Here is a 25,750-nt window from a genome sequence, read left to right on the forward strand (position 1 = left end):
ATTGCTTGATCCTGCAGAATATCGCCCCCAAAGCTGTGCTGTTAAGTACCCATCCCAATTCTACAGTTTTCTGTATTGTCGCTCTTGCAGTTAGTTCATGCCCTACCTTCCTGAAGCAGCTCTTTTCTCCCTTTCATTTCCTCTTTCTAATCTATTAGGCACATATTAAGATAATATCTTGGCTGGGCGCGGTGGCTCAAGCCTGTAATCCCAGCACTTTGGGAGGCTGAGATGGGCGGATCACGAGGTCAGGAGATCGAGACCTTCCTGGCTAACACAGTGAAACCCCGTCTCTACTAAAAAGAATACAAAAAACTAGCCGGCGAGGTGGTGGGCGCCTGTAGTCCCAGGTACTCGGGAGGCTGAGGCAGGAGAATGGCGTGAACCCGGGAGGCGGAGCTTGCAGTGAGCCCAGATCGCGCCACTGCACTCCAGCCTGGGCGACGAAGCGAGACTCCGTCTCCAAAAAAAAAAAAAAAAAAAAAAAGATAATATCTTAGATTATTTTACATGTATGTAAGGCAAGAATAAATAGATTCATCCATATTGCAACATGGATGAACCTCAAAAACATAAGTGAAAGAAAACCAAGTATGAAAGACCACATTTCTTATGGTTCCATTTATGTGAAATGTTTGGGAAAGGCAAAATCTGTAGAGACAAAGCAGATGAATGGTTGCTTGAGCTTAGGGATGGAATGGGAAGGAACTGCAAGTGGGCATTTGACTTTTTTTCAGGATAATAGAAATATTCTCAAATTCAATTATGATGGTTACACTTTGTACATTTACTAAAAATTATTAATTTGTACACTTGAAATGGGAAATTTTGGTATGTGATTTGTATCCCAATAAAGCTTTTTTTTTTTTTTCTTTTTTTGAGACAGTGTCTGGCTCTGTCACCCAGGCTGGAGTGCAGTGGTGTGATCTTGGCTCACTGCAACCTCTGTGCCCCAGACTCAAGCCATCCTCCCACCTCAGCCTCCCGAGTAGCTGAAACTACAGGCGTGCACCACCATACCCAGCTAGTTTTTGTATTTTTAGTACACATAAGGTTTTGCCATGTTGCTGAGACTGGTCCCAAACTCCTGGGCTCAAAGTGATCCTCTCACCTCAGCCTCCCAGAGTGTTGGGATTGTAGGCGTGAGCCACCGCATCCAACCCTAAAGCTGTTTTTTAAAAAAAGAATAAGCAGGTTCAAAACTTATTTTGGAGGAATTCTCTTTGTAATTGTAGGCTAATACAGTTGATATTTATGGTTCTGCATAATATTCTAGATAAACGAAATGGAAAATTAGATAAAGTAATACTGTATCTTGAATCATTTGTTGTGTAAGACAGCATTGAAAGCTAACTCCCCCCTCTCCCTAGGAAACCATTAGGAACTGGAGTTTTGTGGATAGGAATCTTGGTGCTAAGTATGGTAATGTAAATTTAAAGGGTAATGATTCATATGCATCTTTGTTGTGAGTTTTAGATTTATTATCGAATTCTCGATAGTGTGCATTCTCTACACATACAGACGCACATGAGCGCACACATACACATACAGACTCTTCAAAATTAGAGAAGGTGTCAATTTTTTCCTCCAGTCCTATCTGTTCTGCCAGTACGTTTTTATCTTATCTGATCTCTCAACCAGTTGAGTGCCCTGTTTTATGAGTGAGTGAATACACTTGGGCTTCAGGCTGTTTATGTATTCTTTTTCATTTTTCAGCACTTTCATTTGGACCCTTGGATACCCATTGAACAGATGCTTGAAACCTGCAAGTAATCTTCAGATCCTAGCAGAACCATAGGCCTTTCCTTTGTGTTGGGAGGATATAGCCTATATGCTGTGGAAATGAACGGGGAGCAGCAGCTTGATGCAGGTATTGGTTTTATTCTCAGAATTTATTCTCTAGGATGCACAATTATATTACTTGCCTGTGTTATATTGTCTATTTCTCTACCACTGAACTGGAAGCTGTTTGAAGTCTTGTTTTTCATTGCCATCTTCTGTACCTGTCAGAGAACCTGGCACTAGGGGCTACTAATAATGTTTGCTGAAAAAATAAGAAACCATTATGAACAAGGCCAGGCGCAGTGGCTCATGCCTGTAATCCCAGCACTTTGGGAGGCCAAGGTGGGCGGATCACAAGGTCAGTAGATCGAGACCATCCTGGCTAACACAGTGAAACTCCATCTCTACTAAACAAAATACAAAAAATTAGCCAGGCGTGGTAGCAGGTGCCTGTAGTCCCAGTTCCTCGGGAGGCTGAGGCAGGAGAATGGCATGAACCTGGGAGGCGGAGCTTGCAGTGAGCCGAAATCGCTCCACTGCACTCCAGCCTGGGCAGAGCAAGATTCCGTCTCAAAAAAAAGAAAAAAGGAAAAAAAAAAAAAGAAACTGTTATGAACAGACTTCTTTTTAAAAATAGCATTAACATTTTGATGATTACTTTCTAGTTATTTTGAAGTAATTATACGTTCACAAGAGTTTGCAAAATAGTACTTACTGACAGATTTCATGTTCCTTTCACCCAGTTTCTCTCATTAGTTACTATAATATGATATAAACTGAGGAAATTGATATTAGTATAAAGAATGTATAATTCTATGTCATTTAATCACATGTGTAGATTCCTGGAACCATCCCCTCAGTCAAAATACAGAACTATTCCATCACCACAAAGAGTTCCCACACCTATCCTCCTTCTCCCCACTTTCCCTAATCCCAGGCAACTGTTAATTTGTTCTCCATCTCTATAATTTTGTCATTTAAAGAATGTTACATAAATAGAATAACACAGTACATGGCTTTTTGAGATGGGCTTTAATAATGCCCTTGAGATCCATCCCAGCTCTTGCGTATATTGACAGTTTGTTCCTTTTTATTGTGGTGGAGTAGTCATGAATGTACTACAGTTTGGTTAACCATTCATCTATTGTAGTACATTTTGTTTTTTTCCAGTTTTTGGCTGTTACAAACATGTAAGTTGCTATTAACAGTTACGTATATAATACTTTATTTTTCTGGGGTACATACCCAGCAGCACAATCACTAGATCGTATTTAGTAAAGCTGCAAAATTATGCTCCAGAGTGACTGTGCCATTTTACATTCTCACTAGCAGTATATGAGAGATCTAGTTTCTCTACATCCTCACTGTTATCTGGTGGTGTCATTACTTTTGTTTAAGCCATTCTGATAGGTGGGTAGTGACAGCTCATCATGGTGTTAATTTGTACCTCCCTAATGGCCGCCAGTGATATTGAACATCTTTACATGTTCCTACTTGGCATCTCTGTATCCTCTTCAGTGAAATATCTCTTCATGTCTTTGGCTTATTATTAATTGGTTTATTTTTAATTAATAAAGATTGACTTTTTTGTTGTTGAGGTTTGTTTTTCAAAAAACTTCATTGAAGTATGATTTTTTTGAGACGCAATACACATACCATAAAATCAACCTTTTTAGAGTACATAATTCAGAGGTTTTTAGTCTATTCAGAAAGTTTTCCAGCCGTCACTGCTATCTAATTCCAGAACATTCCATCACAGCAAACCATTAGTCGTCTTTTCCTTTTCCACCCAGACTCTGGCATCCATAATCTACTTTCTGTCTCTAGGATTTACCTGTTCCTGCTTTCTTTTATTAACGTTTGCATGGTATATCTTTTTCATCCTTTTCAACATGGCTGTATCATTATATTTGAAATAAGGTTCTTGATACAGCATATACTAAGTTTTAAAAATTCTGGCCTTATGGGATGTATGTATATCATTTATACTTAACATAGTTATTGATATGTTTGGATTCAAGTCTGCTTTTTTTGCTTATTTATTTTTTCTGTTTTTTGTTTGTTTGTTTGTTTCTCTGGAGCAGTGAGAGTTCTTTCAGACTGGCTCCTGTGGTTTTTTTTTTCCCTCTGCTTTCCTGTGGGTTACTTGAACTTTTTTTTAGAATTCCATTTTGATCTGTAGTGTTTTTGAGTATATCCTCTTGTAGCACTTACTAGCAGTTACTTTAGGTATTATATTACATATATATAACTTATCACAGTCTTCATTTTATTACTTTGAGTGAAGTGTAGAAACCTTTCCTACTTTTACGTCTCTTTACCCTCTTTTATATAATAATATAATTGCCTTAAATATTTTCTCTACATATTTTGAGAACCACATCAGACATGCTTAACGTTTTTGTTTAAACTGTCAAACATATAATTTAGAACACTTGAGAGAAGGAAAATTTATTATATTTTTCAATATTTTTACTATTTCTCTTGTCATTTATTCTTTTCCTGATTTTCCAAGATTCTTTCTTTTGTCACTTCATTTATATTTAGAGAATTTTCTTTAGTTTTTTTTTGTTTTTTGTTTGTTTGTTTGTTTGTTTGTTTTTGAGACGGAGTCTCACTCTGTCGCCCAGGCTGGAGTGCAGTGGTGCTATCTCCGCTCACTGCAAGCTCTCGCCTCCCGAGTTCACGCCATTCTCCTGCCTCAGCCTCCCGAGTAGCTGGGACTACAGGTGCCCACCACCACACCTGGCTAATTTTTTTTATTTTTAGTAGAAACGGGGTTTCACCATGTTAGCCACAATGATCTCGTTCTCCTGACCTCATGATCCGCCTGTCTCGGCCTCCTAAAATGCTGGGATTACAGGTGTGAGCCACCATGCCCAGCTTTAGCCCTTTTTTTTTAAGGAGGTCTACTAGTGACAGATTGTCTTCATTTCCTTTCATTTGAGAATGTGTTGATTTCTCCTTCATTATTGGGGGATATTTTTGCTGGATATGGAATCCTGGGTTGAAAACTCATTTCTTTCAGCTCTCAGAAAATAATTGTGCTACTTCTTTGTGGCCTCCATGGTTTCTGATGAGAAATCTGCTGTTATTGGACACTCTCCCACCTCCCACCCCCAACGCTCTGCTTTAAAAGAGAGGTTTCTCTCTTGTTAATTTTAAGATTTTTTTTTTCCTTTAGTTTTTGGAAGTTTGAGTCTGGTGTATTTTTTTTTGGGTTTATCTTGTTTGTGGTTTACTTAGCTTCTGGAGTTTAGGGACTTTATATCTTTTGCCAGGTTTAGAAAAATTTTAGCCATTATTTCTTCAAATACTTTTTCAGTCTTCATTTTTTCCTTCTACTGAAACTTTAATAAAACTAATAATAGAGCTTCTCTTACTGTCCCATAAGTCCCTCAGACCGTCTTCATTTTTCTTTTTTTTTTTTTTTAATGTTTTCTCTCTGTTGTTTAGATTGGGTTTTTTCTGTTGTTTTGTCTTCAGTTTTACTCATTCTTTCTTGTCTGCTTCATTCTGCTGTTGAACTTATCCATAGAGTTTTTTTTATTATTATTATTAATTGGGTTATTTTCAGTTCTAAAATTTTCTTTTTGCACTGGAGAAGGAAGAAGGAAGGGAATAGCCCCAACTTAAAATGTCATATTTCACTCTTCTAACTGAGGTTTAGTGGCTTATCTTCAATAGATGCTTTTTAGTTTGTTCTGTGCCTTTGGTTAATTTTAGGACTTTGAAATGATTGATTTTCATTGTTTAGCCAGTCTTTTTGTTCTTTTATGGGAGAGTGGGTTCACTGTGATAATCATTCTACCATTTTAGAAGTTGATTTTTCCTTTGTTTTAAATATTATTAACTCATGTATTTAAGTACATATATGTATATATATACATTTGATGAGTTTGAATTCATTGCTGTCATCATTCATTTGATGATCAAATTCTAGAGCAGCGAGAGTTCTTTCAGACTGGTTCCTGTGTTCTTCTGATGTGATGTCATGTATCTTTGATACACTAGTCCTTGCCTTCTGGACCAGTAAGATTCCCAAGTACCTCCTGAACATATCCTGCCCCAAACTTGTAATCTGCTGTTTCTCTGAGGAGCTTTTTTTTCTTTAATGTAGGTACGATATTTAGAGACCACAATCTGGATGCTGGAGTGCTAATTTGATACTAGGTTGTCATTTATTCTAGGCCTTACTTACAGACATAGCTAGAAAATACACATTTAAAATTATTTTTTATTTTTTAGAGACAAAATCTTGCTTTGTCACCCAGGGTAGAGTACAGTGGCACGATCATGGCTCGCTCATTGCAGCCTCAAACTCTTGTGTTCAAGTGATCTTCCCACCTTAGCCTCCCAAGTAGCTGGGAACATAGGCATATGCCACCATCCCCAGCAATTTTTTTTTTTTAGAGATGGGGTATTGCTATGTTGCCCAGGCTAGTTTCAAACTCCTGGCTTCAAGTGATCTTCCTGCCTCAGCCTCCCAAAGTGCTGGGATTTATAGGTGTGAGCCACCTTGCCCAGCCATGAAAATACACATCTTTTGAAAAGTAAAGAAAATAATGGTTTTACATCGATACTTACAATTTAAATTTAAAATTACAGGGTTTTAGCTGGGTACAGTGGCATGCACCTCTATAGTCCTGCTACTTGGGAGGCTGAGGTGGCTTGAGCCTGGGCGTTCAAGGCCAGCTGGGGCAATATAGTGAAACTCCATCTCAAAAAAATAAAAAGAAAGAAAAAAAACAGAGTTACAAGGTTTTTCTTCTTTGATTTTATGCTTGTATCTCTTCTCTTTTAGAAATGTCTTGTTTGCGGCCGGGCGTAGTGGCTCACGCCTGTAATCCCAGCACTTTGGGAGGCTGAGGCGGGAGGATCAGGAGGTCAGGAGATTGAGCCCATCCTGGCTAACATGGTGAAACCCCGTCTCTACTAAAAATGCAAAAAAATTAGCCAGGCGTAGTGGCAAGTGCCTGTAGTCCCAGCTACTTGGGAGGCTGAGGCAGGAGAATGGCGTGAACCCAGGAGGCGGAGCTTGTAGTGAGCCGAGATCATGCCACTGGACTCCAGCCTGGGGGACAGAGTGAGACTCCGTCTCAAAAAAGAAAAAGTCTTGTTTGCTAATGATGGTAATATTATTACGTCTTTGTTTTTATCCTATAAAAGTCCTTTAATTATTTTAAAATAATAATAGCAACATTTCAGATGCCAACCACAGTGTGCAGTTTAAGATTTCTTTAGTTTTTGCTTTTAAATATATTTCACTGGTGTTTATAGTCAGAGTATTGTATTTTAATATGGCTTAGGCCAAGCCCCTTGGCTCACACCTATAATCCAGCACTTTGGGAGGCAAAGGCAGGAAGATCGCTTGAGCCCACGAGTTCAAGACCAGTCTGGGTGACATAGGGAGACTCTGTCTCTACCAAAAAGGGGGAAAAAAAAAAATTAGCCAGGTTCAGTGGCATGTACCTGTAGCCCCAGCTACTTGGGAGTCTGAGGTGGGAAGATTGCTTGAGCCAGGGTGGTTGAGGCTTCAGAGAGTTTTTATTGTACCACTGCACTCCAGCCTGGGTGACAGAGCAAGACCCTGTCTCAAAAACAAATAAAAATAAATAACGTTACTTAAAGGAATCCTATTTTCTTGTGGTTTTCCCACCAACAGTTAGCTCATGTGTTTCAGTTCATTTGAAATTTATAGGATTTTTTTATTTCAATTTAATTGTTTCTAAATTGTATAATAAATCTGCATACTTCTAAAGTCAAAATTGACCAGGCAGTGGGTCATACCTGTAATCACAGCACTTTGGGAGGGTGAGGCAGGTGGACCACCTGAGGTCAGGGATTTGGGACCATCCTGGCCAACGTGGTAAAACCCCATGTCTACTAAAAATACAAAAGATTAGCCGGGCATGGTGGTCTGCACCTACTACTTCCCAGCTACTGGGAAGGTTGAGGCAAGAGAACCGCTTGTACCCAGGAGGTGCAGGTTGCAGTGAGCCGAGATCGCACCACTGCATTCCAGCCTGGGTGACAGAATGAAAATGGAAATGGAAATGGAAATAGAAATTTACTTAAACCTGGTGTTACTGATTCATTCTCTTTTTCCATATATATAACCAGTTTTATTACTTTGTAATTTATTCTCCTGTTGTGTTTTTTTTTTTTTTTTTTTTTTTTTTTTAGATGGAGTCTCGCTCTGTCGTCCAGGCTGGAGTGCAGTGGCTGGATCTCAGCTCACTGCAAGCTCCGCCTCCCAGGTTTATGCCATTCTCCTGCCTCAGCCTCCCGAGTAGCTGGGACTACAGGCGCCCGCCATCTTGCCCGGCTAGTTTTTCGTATTTTTTAGTAGAGACAGGGTTTCACCGGGTTAGCCAGGATGGTCTCCATCTCCTGACCTTGTGATCCGCCCATCTCGGCCTCCCAGAGTGCTGGGATTACAGACCTGAGCCACCACACCCGGCGTGTTCATTTTTAAAATATAAACTAATATGTGTGAGTGTATACACATACATACTCATACTCACATCTCCCTCTCCTTTTTTCTTTTTTCTTTTTTGAGACAGGGAGTCTTGCTCTGTCACCCAGGTTGGAGTGCAGTGGTATGATCTTGGCTCACTGCAACCTCTACCTCCGGGTTCGAATGATTCACATGACTTAGCCTCCTCAGTAGCTGGGATTACAGGCACATGCCATCACGCACCCGGCTAATTTTTGTATTTTTAGTAGAGATGGGGTTTCACCATGTTGGCCAGGCTGTTCTCGAACTCCTGGCCTCATGTGATCCATCCGCCTCGGCCTCCAAGAGTGCTAGGATTATAGGCATGAGCAACTGCGCCTGGCCTCTCTCCCATCTTATACAAAAAGTAGGGACACACACACACACAAAATACTGTTTGGTAGTGTGGTTTCCCTTAACAGTATATTTTGGAGATTATTCCACATCAGTATATAGAGACTGTTCTCATTGCTTTTTACAGCAACCTGTGCTGTAAAAATATTTATTCAACCATTTCCTTATTGATGGACGTTAGGGTTATTTCCAATCTTGGTATTACAAATAGTGCTGCAGTGAATGGCTTTGTACATATGTCTTTTTGTATTTTTGCCAGCGTATCTTTGGGATAGATTCTTAGAAGTGGGATTGCTGGATCAAAAGGTAAATACATATGTAATTTTGTTAGATATTGCCAAGTTTTCTTCCACAGAGGTTGTGTCATTATGATTTACCTGTTTAACTACAGCCTCACCATAGAGGCTTGTCACACTTTGGAATCCTTTTCAATCTGATACCTCTGTCGTTTTAGTTTGCATTTCTCTTAAAATAAAATTTGCACATTTTCATATATTTAAGGATTATGCATTTCTTTAATAAACTATCATATATCTTGCTCATTATCTCATCACATCGTTAGTCTTGTTTCTTCTTAGCATTGTATAAGAGATTTTAGTTGAGTGATTCATCATTTTCATTGTAATTTATTTTTTATTTTTAAATTAACATGCTATTTAAGGGCCTAGAGTCCTTGCTAAGGACCACGAATGCCCAGCCTTATTTTGTAATGTAAATTGACTTTCTACTGGCCTATACTTTCAAGATGCCCTCAAAGCAATCTTTATTATTGGCTTGTATTTCTAATGAAAACATTTCAAATATATTAAAACTATGGAAAAGACTATAACAAACAGCCATGTGCCTAGCATAAATATTTAATAAATGATAATGTTCAATATTGGTTTTTAATTTTTTATGTGGTAAAATGTCCATAATGTAAAGTTTACCATTTTCACTTTTTTTAAAGAGATGGGGTCTTGCAACATTGCCCAGGCTGGAGTGCAGTGGCTATTCACAGGCACAATCATGTACACTACAGTCTTGAACTCCTGGGGTCAAGCAGTTCTGTTGCTTCAGTCTCCTGAGTAGCTGGGACTACAGGCCGTTGTAACAATTTTTAAGTGTGTAGTTTATTGGCATTAACTACATTCACATTGTTGTGTAATCATCACTGCCATCCATCTCCTTTTCTTTCCAGATGGAAAGGCGTATCCATTCAACAGTAACTCCCCATTCCCCAGTTTCCCTAGCCCCTAGAACCCACCATTTAATTTTCTGTTTCTGTGAATTTGACTACTGTAGATATCCATTTGTCCTTTTGTGATGGGCTTATTTCTCTTAGTATAATGTCTTCAGTGTTTATCAATGTTGTAGTATGTGTCAGAACTTTATTTTTGGAAGGATGGGGTCTCTTAACAGCCCAGGCTGGAGTGTAGTGATGTGATCACTGCTCACTGCAGCCCCAACCTCCCAAGTGATCCTTCCACCTCAGCCTCTCAAGTAGCTGGGACTACAGCCACTTACGACCATGCTCAGCTAACTTTTAAAAATATTTTTGTAGACAGGAGATTTCCCTCTGTTGCTCAGGCTGGTCTCAAAGTCCTGGGCTTAAGCTATCCTCTGCCTTGGCTTCCCAAAGTGTTGGGATTGCAGGCATGAGCCACCGCACTGGGCCAGAATTTTCCTTTTTTTTTTTTTTTAATATAAAGGCTAAATGATATTTCATTGTGTGTATATATCACATTCATTTTGTTATCCATTCATCTGTTGATGGACACTTGGGTTGCCTCTACCTTTTGGTTATTGTGAATATTGCTGCTATAAACGTTTGTGTACAAATACATGTTTGAGTCCCTCTTTTTAATTCTTTTTGGGTATATACACAGACATGCATAGATAGATAGATAGATAGATAGATAGATAGATAGATAGATAGATAATATGATAATTTAAAAAATATTTTGAGGAAGTACTATACAGTTTTCTACAGTGGCTGTACCATTTACATTCCCACCAGAAATATACAAGCATTCTTAATTCTCCACATCCTCACCAACACTTGTTATTTTTTGCCTTTTTGTTTATAGTTATTCTAATATGTGTGAAGTGGCATTTCATTGTAGTTCTGATTTGCGTTTCCCTAATGATTAGTAATGTTGAACATCTTTTCATGCATTTTCATTTTTTAAAAGAAGTGGAACATAATACAGTTTAAACGTCTTCTGTACTTCCCTTCTAATCTGTTTCCTTCTCTTTATGCCCAAAGGCAACTTTATTGAAGTTGATACATATTCTTTTCATCCTTGTCTTTACACTCTTATATTAATATGCATGTATTCATAAACATTACACTACAAAGTTTTGTTTTGAAATCTAAGTTGTATCTAGCTGTGCTTTTCAGTCTGCACTTGCCTTTTCTGCTTGATGTGTGTTTTTGAGACTTATCTATGTCAACACTAGCATTCATTTCAACTGCTGTATAGTAGTATTCCATTGAAGGATTGCCATAACTTATCTGTTCTACTTACTGCTTCCAGTTTGTTGATAATACAAATGCTGCTGTGATGAACATCCTTATGTTTACCTCCTTGTGGTCATGTGGAGTATGGTTTCCCCTAGGGTGTACTCATTCAGCAGTTTATTGGAATTTTCTATATAACAAGCATTGTTCTGGGCAGAGGAATACGTCAATCAACAACAACAAAAAAAAAAAAAAAAAAAAAAGAAGAAGGAGAAAAAACCAAAAACAACCATCTCTGCTCTTAGGGAGTTTATGTGAAGTGAGATTATTGGATTATAGAGTACTTGAGTCTTTGCTCACTTAACAAGAATATTTTAAGAATCTAGGTGACAAATTCCTGACTTTATGGAGTTTATGATCTAACAGGTATATTGTCAATAGGAATGAATGCCATGAAGAAAAGGGAAACAGAGCCGAAAGATGGATACTGTTGCCTTTCTGAAGGGGAACATTTGAGTAGAGACTTGAATGAAAGGGAGCATGAAGGACACTGGGAGATGATTCTTTGAGCTGAGGAATAACAAATGGAGAGACTTTGTGGAAAGAATATGATTAAAGAATGGCAAGAACCTCATTGTCACCCAAGTGTTGTGAGCATGGAGAGTCTGGCTGGGGATAAAGTGGTAGGGTGGGCAGCCAGGGATCAGGTCATGTACAGCCTTTTTAGTGTCCCACAGATTTTAGATTTTAAGTGCAGTTGAAAGGTGGAAGATAATGTGGCTAGGCCTTGGACTAGAGATAGCCAATAGATATGGTGGGAAGTGATTCGATTTGAGATATGTTTTTTGTTTGTTTTTAATTTCCGGGATACATGTACAGGATGTGCAGGTTTGTTACATGGGTAAACATGTGCCATGGTGATTTGCTGCACCTATCAACTCATCACCTAGGTATTAAGCCCAATATACATTAACTATTTTTCCTGATGCTCTCCCTCCCCCTGTCCCCCTTGACAGGCCCCAATATGTATTCCCCCCCACCACCGATGTGTCCATGTGTTCACATTGTTCAACTCCCACTTATACGTGAGAACATGTAGGGTTTGCTTTTCTGTTCCTGCGTTAGTTTGCTGAAGATAATGGCTTCTAGCTCCATCCATGTCCCTGCAAAGGACATACTCTCGTTCATTTTTATGGCTGCATGGTATTCCATGGTGTATATGTACCAGGTTTTCTTTATTCAGTCTATTATTGATGGGCATTTGGGTTGATTCCATGTGTTTGCTATTGAGAATAGTGCTACATGAACATACGTGTGCATGTATCTTTATAATAGAATGATTTATATTCCTTTGGGTAGATACCCAGTAATGGAATTGCTGAGTCAAATGGTATTTCTGGTTCCAGGTCTTTGAGGAATTGTCACACTGTCTTCCACAATGGTTGAACTAATTTACATTCCCACCAACAGTGTAAAAGTATTCCTATTTGTCTGCAGCCTCAACAGCATCTGTTGTTTCTTGACTTTTTAATTTTTTTGAGACAGAGTCTCACTCTGTCACCCAGGCTGGAGTGCAGTGGTGTGATCTCTGCTCACTGTCACCTCCGCCTCTCAGCTTCAAGCGATTCTCCTGCCTCAGCCTCCTGAGTAGATTTGATTACAGGCGCATGCCACCACACCTGGCTAATTTTTGTATTTTTAGTAGAGATGGGGTTTCACCATGTTGGCCAGGCTTTTCTTGAATTCCTGACCTCAAGTGATTCTCCTGCTGCGGCCTCCCAAAGTGCTGGGATTACAGGCATGAGCCACCCTGCCCAGCCTATTTCTTGACTTTTTAATACTCATCGTTCTGACTGACAATAGATGGTATCTCATTGTGGTTTTAATTTGCATTTCTCTAATCATCAGTGAGGTTGAACTTTTTTTTATGTTTGTTGGCCGCATGAATGTCTTCTTTTGTAAAGTGTCTATTCATGTCCTTTGTCCACTTTTTAATGGGGTTGTTGGTTTTTTTCTTGTAAATTTGTTTAAGTTCCTTGTAGATTCTGGATATTAGACCTTTGTCAGATGGAGAGAGTACAAAAATGTTCTCCCATTCTATAGGTTGTCTGTTTGCTCTGGTGATCATTTCTTTTGCTATATAGAAGCTCTTTAGTTTAATTAGATCCCGTTTGTCAATTTTTGCTTTTGTTGCGATTGCTGTTGTCATGAAATCTTTGCCCATGCCTATGCCCTGAATGTTAGTGAGTAGATTTTCTTCTAGGGTTTGTATAGTTTTAGGTTTTACATTTAAGTCTTTAATGCATCTTGAGTTAATTTTTGTATAAGGTGTAAGGAAGGAATCCAGTTTCAATTTTCTGCTTATGACTTAGTCAGTTCTCCTAGCACCATTTAATAAATATGGAATCCTTTCCTCAGTGCTCGTTTTTGTCAGGTTTGTTGAAAATCAGATGGTTGTAGATGTGCAGTCTTATTTCTGAGTTCTCTATTCTGTTCCGTTGGTCTAGGTGTCTGCTTTTATACCAGTACCATGCTGTTTTGATTACTGTAGACTTGTAGTATAGTTTGAAGTCAGGTAGGGTTATGCCTCCACATTTGTTCTTTTTGCTTAGGATTATCTTGGCTATACTGGCTTTTTTTTGGTTTCCTGTGAAATGTAAAAGTTTGTTTCTAATTCTGTGAAGAATGTCTGTGGTAGTTTAATGCGAATAGTATTGAATCTATAAATTACTTTGGGTAGTATGACCATTTTCATGATATTTTGATTCTTCCTGTCTGTGAGCATGGAATGTTTTTCCAGTTGTTTGTGTCCTCTCTGATTTCCTTGAGCAGTGGTTTGTAGTTCTCCTTGAAGGGGTCCTTCACTTCCCTTGTTAACTGTATTCTTAGGTATTTTATTCTCTGTAGCAATTGTGAATGGAAGTTCATTCATGATTTGGCTTTCTGCTTGTCCGTTGTTGGTGTATAGGAATGCTTGTGAGTTTTGCACATTGATTTTGTATCGTGAGATTTTGCGGAAGTTGCTTCTCAGCTTATGAAGCTTTTGGGCTGAAACGATGGGGTTTTCTAGATACAGGATCATGTCATCTGCAAACAGAGACAGTTTGACTTCCTCTCCTCCTATTTGAATACCCTTTCTCACTTTCTCTTGCCTGATTGCCCTGGCCAGAACTTCCAATACTATGTTTAATAGGAGTGGTGAAAGAGGGCATCCTTGTCTTGTGCTAGTTTTCAAGGGGAATGCCTCCAGCTTTTGCCCATTCAGTAAGATATTGGCTGTGAGTTTGTCATAAATGGCTCTTATTATTTTGAGATATGTTCCATCAATACCTAGTTTATTGAGAGTTTTTATTTTATTTTATTTTATTTTATTTTATTTATTTTTTGAGATGGAATCTCGCTCTGTTGCCCAGGCTGGAGTGCAGTGGCGCAATCTCAGCTCACTGCAACCTCCACCTCCCCTGTTCAAGTGATTCTTCTCCCTCAGCCTCCTGAGTAGCTGGGACTACAAGTGCACGCCACCATGCCCAGCTAATTTTTTTTGTATTTTTAGTAGAGACGGGATTTCACCATGTTGGCCAGGCTGGTCTCAAACTCCTGACGTTGTCATCCACCTGCCTCGGCCTCCCAGAGTGCTGGGATTACAGGCGTGAGTCACTGCACCCGGCCTATTTTATTTATTTGTTTATTTTTGAGACAGTGCCTCACTCCATCACCAGGCTGGAGTGCAGTGGCACGATCTCAGCTCACTGCAACCTATGCTTCCCTGGTTCAAGCAATTCTCCTGCCTCAGCCTCCCGAGTAGCTAGGACTACAGGTGTGTGCCACGATGCCTGACTAATTTTTGTATTTTTAGTAGAGACAGGGTTTCACCATGTTGGCCAGGATGGTCTCGATCTCTTGACCTTGTGATCTGCCCACAGCGGCCTCCCACAGTGGTGGGATTGTAGGCGTGAGCTACCATGTCCAGCCTAGTGAGAGTTTTTAACATGAAGGGATATTAAATTTTTTCCAAGACTTTTCTTTGTCTTTTGAGATAATCATGTGGTTATTTATTTATTTTTGACATGGAGTCTCACTCTGTCGCCAAGGCTGGAGTGCAGTGGCGTGAGCTCGGCTCACTGCAAGCTCTACCTCCCGGGTTCACGCCATTCTCCTGCCTCAGCCTCCCGAGTAGCTGGGACTACAGGTGCCTGCCACCACGCCCGGCTAATTTTTTGTATTTTTAGTAGAGACGGGATTTCACCATGTTAGCCAGGATGGTCTCAATCTCCTGACCTCATGATCCGCCTGTCTTGGCCTCCCAAAGTGCTGGGATTACAGGCGTGAGCCACCGCGCCCAGCATCATGTGGTTTTTATCTTTAATTCTGTTTATGTGATGAACTATGTTTATTGATTTGCTTATGTTGAGCCAGCCTTGCATTGTGCTTCTGGATTCTGTTTGCAAGTATTTTATTGAGGATTTTTTTTTTTTTTTTTTTTTTTTGAGACGGAGTCTCTCTCTGTCGCCCAGGCTGGAGTGCAGTGGCCAGATCTCAGCTCACTGCAAGCTCCGCCTCCTGGGTTTATGCCATTCTCCTGCCTCAGCCTCCCGAGTAGCTGGGACTACAGGCGCCCGCCACCTTGCCCGGCTAGTTTTTTTTTTTTTGTTTGTTTTGTTTTTTTTTTTTAGTAGAGATGGGGTTTCACCGTGTTAGCCAGGATGGTCTCAATCTCCTGACCTAGTGATCTACCCGCCTTGGCCTCCCAAAGTGCTGGGATTACAGGCTTGAGCCACCGCGCCCGGCCACTTTATTGAGGATTTTTGCATCGATGTTCATCAGGAATATTGGCCTGAAGTTTTTTTTTTTTTTTTTTTTTTCTCGCTCTGTCACCCGGGCTGGAGTGCAGTGGCACAATCTCAGCTCACTGCAGGCTCCGCCCCCGGGGTTCATGCCATTCTCCTGCCTCAGTCTCCCGAGTAGCTGGGACTACAGGCGCCCGCCACCTCACCCAGCTAATTTTTTGTCTCGATCTCCTGACCTCATGATCCGCCTGCCTCGGCCTCCCAAAGTGCTGGGATTACAGGCATGAGCCACCGTGCCGGCCAGTTTACTTTTTTTGTTGTTTCTCTGACAGGTTTTGGTATCAGGATGATGCTGGCCTCATAAAATGAGTTAGGGAGGAGTCCCTCATTTTCAGTTTTTTGAAATAGTTTCAGAAGAAATGATACCAACTCTTCTTTGTACTTCTGGTAGAAATCAGCTGTGAATCCATCTGTTCTGGGCTTTTTTTTTTGGTTGGTAGGCTGTTCTCAATTTCAGAACTCATTATTGGTCTACTCAGGCATTCAACTTCTTCCTGGTTCAGTCTTGGGAGGGGTATGTGTCCAAGAATTTACCATTTCTTCTAAATTTTCTAATTTATTTGCATAGAAGTATTTATAGTATTCTCTGATAGTTTGTATTTCTGTGGGGGTCGGTGGTGATATCTCCTTTATAATTTTTTATTGTGTCCATGTGATTTTTCTCTTTTTTCTTCTTTGTCTAGTTAGTAGTCTATTTTATTTATTTATTTATTTATTTATTTATTTATTTATTTATTTATTTTTGAGACAGAGTCTCGCTCCGTCACCCAGGCTGGAGTGCAGTGGCACGATCTCAGCTCACTGCAACCTCCGCCTCCTGGGTTCAAGCAGTTCTCCTGACTCGGCCTCCTGAGTAGCTGGGATAACAGGCATGTGCCACCATGCCTGGCTAATTTTTGTTTTTTTGGTATTGATGGGGTTTCACCATGTTGGCCAGCCTGGTCTCGAACTCTTGACCTCAAGTGATCTGCCCACCTCAGCCTCCCAAAGTGCTGGGATTATGGGTATTTTATTAATTTTTTCAAAAAACCAGCATCTATAGTTGTTTATTTTTTTGAAGGGTTTTTCGTGTCTCTATCTCCTTCAGTTCCGTTCTGATCTTGGTTATTTCTTGTCTCCTGCTAGCTTTGGGGTTTGTTTGCTCTTGGTTCTCTAGTTGATTTAGTTGTGACGTTAGGAGATCTTTCTTGCTTTTGGATATATTTTGAAGATAGTACCTACAGAATTCTTCTACGGATTGGATATAAGGTATGGAGAAAAAAGAAGGGAGGCAAGGATAATGACACTTTTTTTTGATTAAGCTAAAATATTTACTAGGAGTATCTTTCACTCAGAGAGTGCTAAGAAAGGATCAAATTGAAAAAGGTTTGAAATGCTTATTAAGTATCTTCAATGTTTGACATTAGAATACTAAATTTCAGTCCAAAGTGATAGTAATGGTTTATACTCCCACCAGTTTTATATGATCCATTTGGGTGAAATCTAGATTTGGGTGCCTCTTCAGCAAGAGAGAGCATGTCAAACTGCTTTTCTGTGAAGATTCGTTGACAATCAGTGCACTAAGGGCACCTATCATTTAAAAAACAAAAACAAAACTAAACCAAAAAAAACCCCACTTAATTATTTTGTGCAAAATGAGTCGTGAAGTAAATTCTGTAAAGTTAGGTTTATTAGGTTTATGTTTTTATACCTTGAGTTTTCTTTAATTGGGATTCACCTGTTTTTGTTTTATTTTTAATTCTAGATGCCGGCTCTGGTATGGAAGAGATAGAATTAAGCTGGGAAGATTATCTAGAAGAAACAGGGTCCACAGCAGTTCCCTATGGGTCTTTTAAACATGTAAGCAATAACTATATTTGCCTTATTGGTGTTATATCCCTTTATTTTGAATCTCTGTATTATCATTAGAGAATTTAAAGTTATTTTAATTTGTGGTACTTGAAAGAATTTAAGAGCTTTTTCTTTCCTCCTGCCCTCCTGCCACGCTTAGTAAGAACACTTGCCATATTCTTTTTTTTTTTTTTTTTTTTTTTTTGAGATGGAGTCTCGCTTTGTCGCCCAGGCTGGAGTGCAGTGGCGTGATCTCGGCTCACTGCAAGCTCCGCCTCCCAGGTTCACGCCATTCTCCTGCCTCAGCCTCCCGAGTAGCTGGGACTACAGGCACCTGCCACCATGCCCGGCTAATTTTTTTGTATTTTTAGTAGAGACGGGGTTTCACCATTGACAGGATGATCTCGATCTCCTGACCTCGTGATCCGCCTGCCTTGGCCTCCCAAAGTACTGGGATTACAGGCATGAGCCACCACACCTGGTCACACTTGCCGTATTCTAAAATCCTTTTTGGTTTTGTATATTTTCTGCCACTCAATGCATGACTTATCTTTTTGACCGTTTATGAACATTCCTTTATTTTTGTCAAAAAACCTTGACATAAATTGAAAAAAATTATTGCACTTTGTTGCATTTACTTTGTTGCATTCATTGAAAGTAATTTCAGTAGCATTATTTGCTGTCACTCTTATTGAGCAGAACGTAAGTATGACATACATACCTACATGTCGTATTAGTGACCTGTGCAGTCCGGTTTTATGCCCTAACAACCCAGTTTAATGCTTTGTCAATGACAACATAATTGCCCTGTGTAATGACTTTAGAATGTAAGAAAGTACCCCAAATTTTGTTCATAGTTTATATCTAGACCTAGGTTTTTTTTCTGGTGGGGGGCAGTCAGTGTCTCAGTCCGTCGCCCATCACAGCTCTCTGTAGCCTCAATCCCCTGGGCTCAGGTGATCCTCCCACCTCAGCCTCTTAAGTAACTGGAACTACAGGTGTGCACCACCACAGCCAGCTAATTTTTAGTCAAGATAGTGTTTCACCATGTTGGCCAGTCTCAAACTCCTGGGCTCAAGCAATCTTACCGCCTTGGCCTCCCAAAGTGCTGGGATTACAGGCGTGAGTCATTCTGGCCATCCTAGACCTAGTTTTTAACCTGTTTACTCTAATTCCCTCTTAAAACACACAGAATAATTAATTCTAAAACTACTTATTTCATATTTGTCATAGTCTGTTTGGGCTGCCATAGCAAAATGTCATAGACTAGGTGGCTTAAACAACTGACATTTATCTTCTCACAGTTGTGGAGACTGAAAGCCTAGGTGTGTAGCTGCTTTCTGGTGAGGGCCCTCTTTCTGGCGTGCAGATAGTTGCCACCTTGCTGTGTCCTCACATGGTAGAAACAGAAAGAGCTCTCTGGTGTCTCTTCTTAAAGGACACCAATTCTGTTAGATCAGGGCTCCATCCTTCTGACCTCTAAATGTTTGTGCCTTTCCATAATTTATATGTTGAAACCTAATTCCAACTGCAGTGGTATGAAGAGGTGGGGCCTTGGGGAGGTGATTAGGCCATAAAGGCTTTTTCTCATAAATGGGATTGCGCCGTTATAAAGGAGGCTTGATAGAGCTTGTTTGCTCAACTTCCACCGTGTGAAGACAGCAAGAAGGCACCATCTTTGAAGCAGAAAGCGAGCCCTCACCAGATCCTGAATCCGCTGGAGCCTTGATTTTAGAGTTTCCAGCCTCCAGAATTGTGAGCAGTAAATTTCTGTTGTTTATACATTTTCCAGTCTAAGATATTTTGGTATAGCACCCTAAATGGACTAAGACAACCTTCATAAATGGCCTGTATCTAAACAGTCATACTGGAGGTTAGGGTTTGAACATACAAATTTTGGGGTGAACCGTTTAGCCCATAGCAATGTTCCATGGGGCATAGTTCTTTTTTTCTAGGATTTGTGAAGACACTGACGCACAGTCAGTGTTGTCTGTGATTTTGTGAGGTTTGACCATATTCTTTTAGCTGTTGTCTTTATATGCTAAAGAGTCCTGCCATTCTCCTGCCTCAGCCTCCTGAGTAGCTGGGACTACAGGCGCCTGCCATCATGCCTGGCTGATTTTTTGTATTTTTAGTAGAGATGGGGTTTCGCCATGTTAGCCAGGATGGTCTCTATCTCCTGACCTTGTGATCCTCTTGCCTCGGCCTCCCAAAGTGCTGGCATTACAGGCGTGAGCCACCATGCCCAGGGAGTCCCACTATTTTTAGTTTTCCATATGTAAAAACCCAGTCATGTTAGCTGCCCTTTTTGATTATTCTTTGTTTTGTTTTGTTTTTTTTGAGACGGAGTCTGGCTCTGTCGCCCAGGCTGGAGTGCAGTGGCCGGATCTCAGCTCACTGCAAGCTCCGCCTCCCGGGTTTACGCCATTCTCCTGCCTCAGCCTCCCGAGTAGCTGGGACTACAGGCGCCGCCACCACGCCCGGCTAGTTTTTTGTATTTTTTTAGTAGAGACGGGGTTTCACCGTGTTAGCCAGGATGGTCTCGATCTCCTGACCTCGTGATCCGCCCGTCTCGGCCTCCCAAAGTGCTGGGATTACAGGCTTGAGCCACCGCGCCCGGCCTTTGATTATTCTTTGTTCATTTATATCTCTCTTAAAGTGGTGAGAATTACATATTTCAGATAAGGATTTTATTTCATATTGAATTGATTAATCTTTTTTTTTTTTTTCGAGACAGAGTCTTGCTCTGTCGCCCAGGCTGGTGTGCAGTGGCCGGATCTCAGCTCACTGCAAGCTCTGCCTCCCGGATTTATGCCATTCTCCTGCCTCAGCCTCCTGAGTAGCTGGGACTACAGGCGCCCACCACCTCGCCCGGCTAGTTTTTTGTATTTTTTAGTAGAGATGGGGTTTCACCGTGTTAGCCAGGAGATTAATCTTTTGTAATTGTTTTCAATATTCTTTTTTAACATGGAAAGCCTGTTTAGTGGTTATATAATACCTTCGAATTCTTGTTTTTGATGTTGTTGTTATTCTGATATGTATGTACCCAAGCTTATTTATTTGTACTGATATTCAAATGGAGAACAAATTTTCTTACAAAGATTCTGGTTCTAAAAAAGTCATGTTAAAGAAACAGATTTCACCTCTTCCTCTTTGAATGACAAAGCCACCAGGAGAGTGGAAAACAAATGCAAAACTTCTTTATTGTCAAATGTAGGAAATATTAGTAAATCTGAATCATAATCTGGTGAAGGGCTGCCAAATACAGTGAAAATCACGCGTGAGTGTGGGAAGATTCTGAGATGGGATGCTTGTGGCTAGCAGATCATAGGCAAAGCTGGTAGAACTCAGATCTCCAAATCAAAGGAGATGGATGTGCAGGCCTATGGCAGGAGTTTTACAGGATCCAGTTTGGAACACAGGAAGGAGGAATTAGAGATCAATCAGATTTGCAGAGAGAAAGCATCTCAAAGGGTGAAAAAGCCTTGTTCATGTGCATTCTGGTGGAAGGAAAGGCACTCGCTGTGGGAAAGGCACTAAGTGTTACCTGCATGCTCTAGGACAAAAACTTTAAACTGTTAGGGAAGGATTACAAACTCTTAATAATCCTGCGACAAAGATACAGACCTATTATACCCGCAAAATAGAATAGAAGGGAAAATAAGCCCTCTGTACCTTGGGAGAGGGATAGGAATACATACTGTAGCATTATGGATTCCCTGCAGTTGAGGTTGAGGGACAGGTAGGATCACTGAGAAGTTCTCACCCTCTAGACCCGGGGGCAAAGAGCCTCCAAGACTATGGCTGAATCTCAGGGAGTACTCTTCCCTACCTGTTCCTCACCACCAAGTTAGAGTGTTGAAAAATGGCGGTCTGTTGTATGGGAGAGGCAAGAGCATGGAAAGAGATGGTCTCTGAGGTGCAGTCACCAACAAATGACCTAAATCTGAGGGTGGAACAGCAGACATTGAGATAAAAAGAAAAACCCTCTGGCAAATGAGCTATACCCTAAATCCTAGATAATACTAGAGGAATTTGGAGCCTGTGGTGTACTTGTGAATGCACCATAGCAACAATAAAACACAAATCCAGCTTCGCTTCCGACTAGATTAACTTAACTTTCTCTCTCAAACTAAATGCCTAAGACAGGAAGAAACATGCCCATTTCCAGGCATAAATACTATTTGCCTCAGTCTTGACTGTTCTATACATAATGTCTGACTTCCAACCAAATGTTATGGGGCACATAAAGAAACAAGAGACAAACAGCAAAGTGTCAAAAGACAAAGCAATCAACAGAACTAGACTCATATGACCTAGATGTTGGAATTTTAAAACTGTGATTAACATGTTAAAAGCTCTAGCAGAATAGGTGGAGAACATGCATGAACAGAAAAGGAATTCCTGCAGACGTGGAAGCTATTAGAAAAAATGAAATAGAAATAATAGAAATGAAAAATGTGATAACAAAGTTGAATGCCTTTGGTAGGCTCACCAGTAGATTTGACATAACTGAAGAAAAGATCCGTGAACTTGAAGACAGATCATTAGAAATAGCCCAGATTGAAATACAAAGAGAAAAAAAGAGTGGGAATTTAAAAGAGACCACAGCAACCAACAGTGTGAGATAATATCAAAAAGTGTAATATATTTGTAATTGGAATCTCAGAAGGAAAAAGAGTGAGGAAAAGATATTTGATGAGATGGACAATTTTCCAAAGAAAAGAAAGATACTATACCACAGATCCAAGAAACTCAGAGAATGCAAACAGAATAATTACTAAACAAATAAAACCTGCCCAGACACATCACATTCAGACTACTGAGAACCAAAGAGAAAGAGGAAAATTCTTTTCAGACACTATGCAACCCAGATAGTTGGGTAAGATTTTTAAGATGTTGAAAGAAAAAAACTTAACCCGAAATTCTATATCTAGCAAAAATTTCATCCAAAAGTGAAGGAGAAATAAAGACTTTTTAAAGGTAAACAGAAAGTAAGGGAATTTATTACCAAGAAACCTGTACTACAAAAAAACAGTAAGGAGACTTCTTAAGACAGAAGGAATTTGATATAAGACAGAAACTTGGATCTACACAAAGAATTATGAGAGTGGTATAAATGTAGATAGATACAAAGTTCATTTTTTCTTAATTTCAATATCTCTAAAAGATAACTTTGAAGCAAAACTAGTAGAAATTTACTGTGTGTGTATAGCATATGTAACTGTAATAACACAAATGATGGAAAAGCGGATTGGGAGTATACCATTCTAAGATCTTTATATAACATGTGAAGTGGTAAAATGTCGTTTGTAAGTAGACTGTAATTAAAGATGCATATTGAAAACCTTTCGGCAACCACTAAATTAAAAAAAAATTGTAATATATACGTAAAATTTGCCATTTTAATACTTTTAAAAAATTATTTATTTATTTTTATAGACAGGATCTTATAAAAGTAAGACCCTGCCCAGGCTGGCATGTAGTGGTGCAATCATAGCTTATTGTAACCTTGAACCCCTAGGCTCAAGCAATCCTCCCACCCCAGCATCCTGAGCAGATAGCACTACAGGCATGCACCACCATGCCTGGCTAATTTTTTTTTTTTTTTTTTGGTAGAGACAGGGTCTCACTGTGCTGCCCAGGCTGGTCTCAAACCCTTGGGCTCAAGCAGTCCTCCTGCATTGACCTCCCAAAGTTCTGAGATTACAAGTGTGAGCAACTGTACCTGGCCTCATTTTAATAATTTTAAGTGCATAGTTCAGTGACATTAATTACATTTACAATGTTGTACATCCATCAACAGAACTTTTTTTTATCATCTCAAGTAGAAACTGTATACACTAAATACTTTCTATTCTGTCCTTCCCTGAGACCCCGGTAACCTCTCTTCTTTCTGTGTACCTCACATAAGAATTGTGTAATATTTGTCCTTTTTTGTCTGTCTTGTTTAACTTAACACTGTGCTCTTAACATGTTTTCTATTTTCTTTTTAGTGGTTGCCCTTGAGTTTGCAGTATACATTTACAACTAATCCAAGTCCTCTTTCAAGTAACACTATACCACTTCACAGGTAGTGCAAGTAGCTTACACCAAAGTATTACCAATTCCTCCCTCATGTCTCTTGTAACATTGCTGTCATTCATTAATTTATAAGCTGTAATATTCATAAGCTATGATCACCAAATACTTTGTTGCTATTATTATTTTGAACAAGCAATTATCTGATAGTTCAATTCAGAATAAGAAAAATTAGACTGGGCACAGTGGCTCATGCCTGTAATCCCAGCACTTTGGGAGGCCACGGTGGGAAGATTGTTGGAGTCCAGGAGTTCGACACCAGGCTGATCAATGTAGTGAGACCCTGTCTCTACAAAAAATTTAAAAATTACCTGGGCGTGGTGGCATGTGCTACAAGTCCTAGCTACTAGAGAGGCTGAAGTGGGAGGATCGCTTGACTCCTGGAGGCTGAGGTTGCAGTGAGCTATGATTGTGCCACTGCACTCCATCCTGGCGACAGTAGATTCTTTCTCAAAAAAAAAAAAAAAAAAAGTAAAAAGAAAAATTAAAGATTCTGTTTTACCTTCTTTTATTTCTTTTCTGATGTGCTTCCTTTTTTTATGCAGATCTGAGTTTCTGACTGATATAATTTTCCTTCTTTGTAAAGAATTGGGCCAGGTGCGGTGGCTCATGCCTGTAATGCCAGCACTCTGGGAGGCTGTGGTGGGCGGATCACCTGAGGTCAGAAGTTCAAGACCAGCCTGGCCAACATGATGAAACTCCTTCTCTACTAAAACTACAAAAATTAGCCAGCCATGGTGGCAAGGGCCTGTAATCCCAGCTACTCGGGAGACTGAGGCAGGAGAATCGCTTGAACCCAGGAGGCGGAGGTTGCAGTGAGCCAAAATTGTGCCATTGCACTCCAGCCTGGGCAACAAGAGCAAAATGCCATCTCAAAAAAAAAAAAAAAAAAAAATTTCTTTTAATATTTCTTGTAAGGCAGGTCTACTAGTGACAGAATCCCTTAATTTTTGTTTGCCTGAGAAAATCTTTGGTACTTTTTAAGGATAATTTTGCTTGATACACAGTTCTAAATTAGTGGCTGTTTGCTTTAAATGCCTTAAGTATTTCACTCCTCTCTGTCCTTGCCTGCATATGGTTTCTGAGGAAGGAAAAAAAAAAAAAATGAGTGTTAGAGAAGGAATGTGTGTGTGTGTGTTTTTTTTTTGAAGAAGGAATTTTAAAATGCAAAAGAAAACCTTTGATTTTTTTTTCTTCTTCTCCTTTTTGTTTTTAATTTTTTTTAGAGATAAGAGTCTTGCTCTGTTGCCCAGACTGGAGTGCAGTGGTATGATCCTAGCTCACTGTAGCAGGCTCAAGCAATCCTTCTGCCTCAGCCTCCAGAGTAGCTGAGACTACAGATGCCCACCACCATGCTTAACTAACTTAAAAATATATATATTTTTTGGTAGAGATGGGTCTTACTACGTTGCCTAGGCTGGTCTCGAACTCCTGGCCTCAAGTGAACCTCCTGCCTTGGCCTCCCAAAATGTTGGGATTATGGCATGAGCCACCATGCCTGTCCCAATATTTCTTATTCTTTATTGAGGGAACATGTAACAGTTTATTCAAAATAATGATAGAAGCCAGGCACGGTGGCTCATGCCTGTAATCCCAGCATTTTGGGGGGCCATGGCGGGAGGATTACCTGAGGTCAGGAGTTCAAGACTAGCCTGGCTAACATGGTGAAACCTCGTCTCTACAAAAATACAAAAATTAGACAAGGATGGTGGTGGGTGCCTGTAATTCCAGCTGCTTGGGAGGCTGAGGCAGGAGAATTGCTTGAACTTGGGAGGCGGAGGTTGCAGTGAGCTGAGATTGCACCATTGCACTCCAGCTTGGGTGACAGAGTGAGACTGCATCTCAAAAAACAAACAAAAAAGTAATGACAGCAACAATTTATTTGATTATGTATGCTTATGTATAAATATATGC

At 40.0% G+C, this 25,750-nt stretch overlaps 1 protein-coding gene across 3 annotated transcripts in view; it reads left to right on the forward strand.

Annotated features, from left to right (window-relative positions):
* Positions 1 to 25,750, forward strand: part of SFMBT1 (Scm like with four mbt domains 1) — a 154,970-nt gene that overhangs the window by 80,867 nt on the left and 48,353 nt on the right. For all 3 annotated transcript variants that reach the window (XM_007984569.3, XM_038003793.2, XM_007984568.3), the window contains exons 2-3: positions 1,717 to 1,870; positions 17,670 to 17,764. In XM_007984569.3, the coding sequence (XP_007982760.3) occupies positions 1,843 to 1,870; positions 17,670 to 17,764 (123 nt within the window). In that variant the 5' untranslated portion in view covers positions 1,717 to 1,842. The remainder of the gene's footprint in view (positions 1 to 1,716; positions 1,871 to 17,669; positions 17,765 to 25,750) is intronic.

This window comes from Chlorocebus sabaeus, chromosome 22 (assembly GCF_047675955.1).
Source record: "Chlorocebus sabaeus isolate Y175 chromosome 22, mChlSab1.0.hap1, whole genome shotgun sequence".
NCBI lineage: Eukaryota > Metazoa > Chordata > Mammalia > Primates > Cercopithecidae > Chlorocebus > Chlorocebus sabaeus.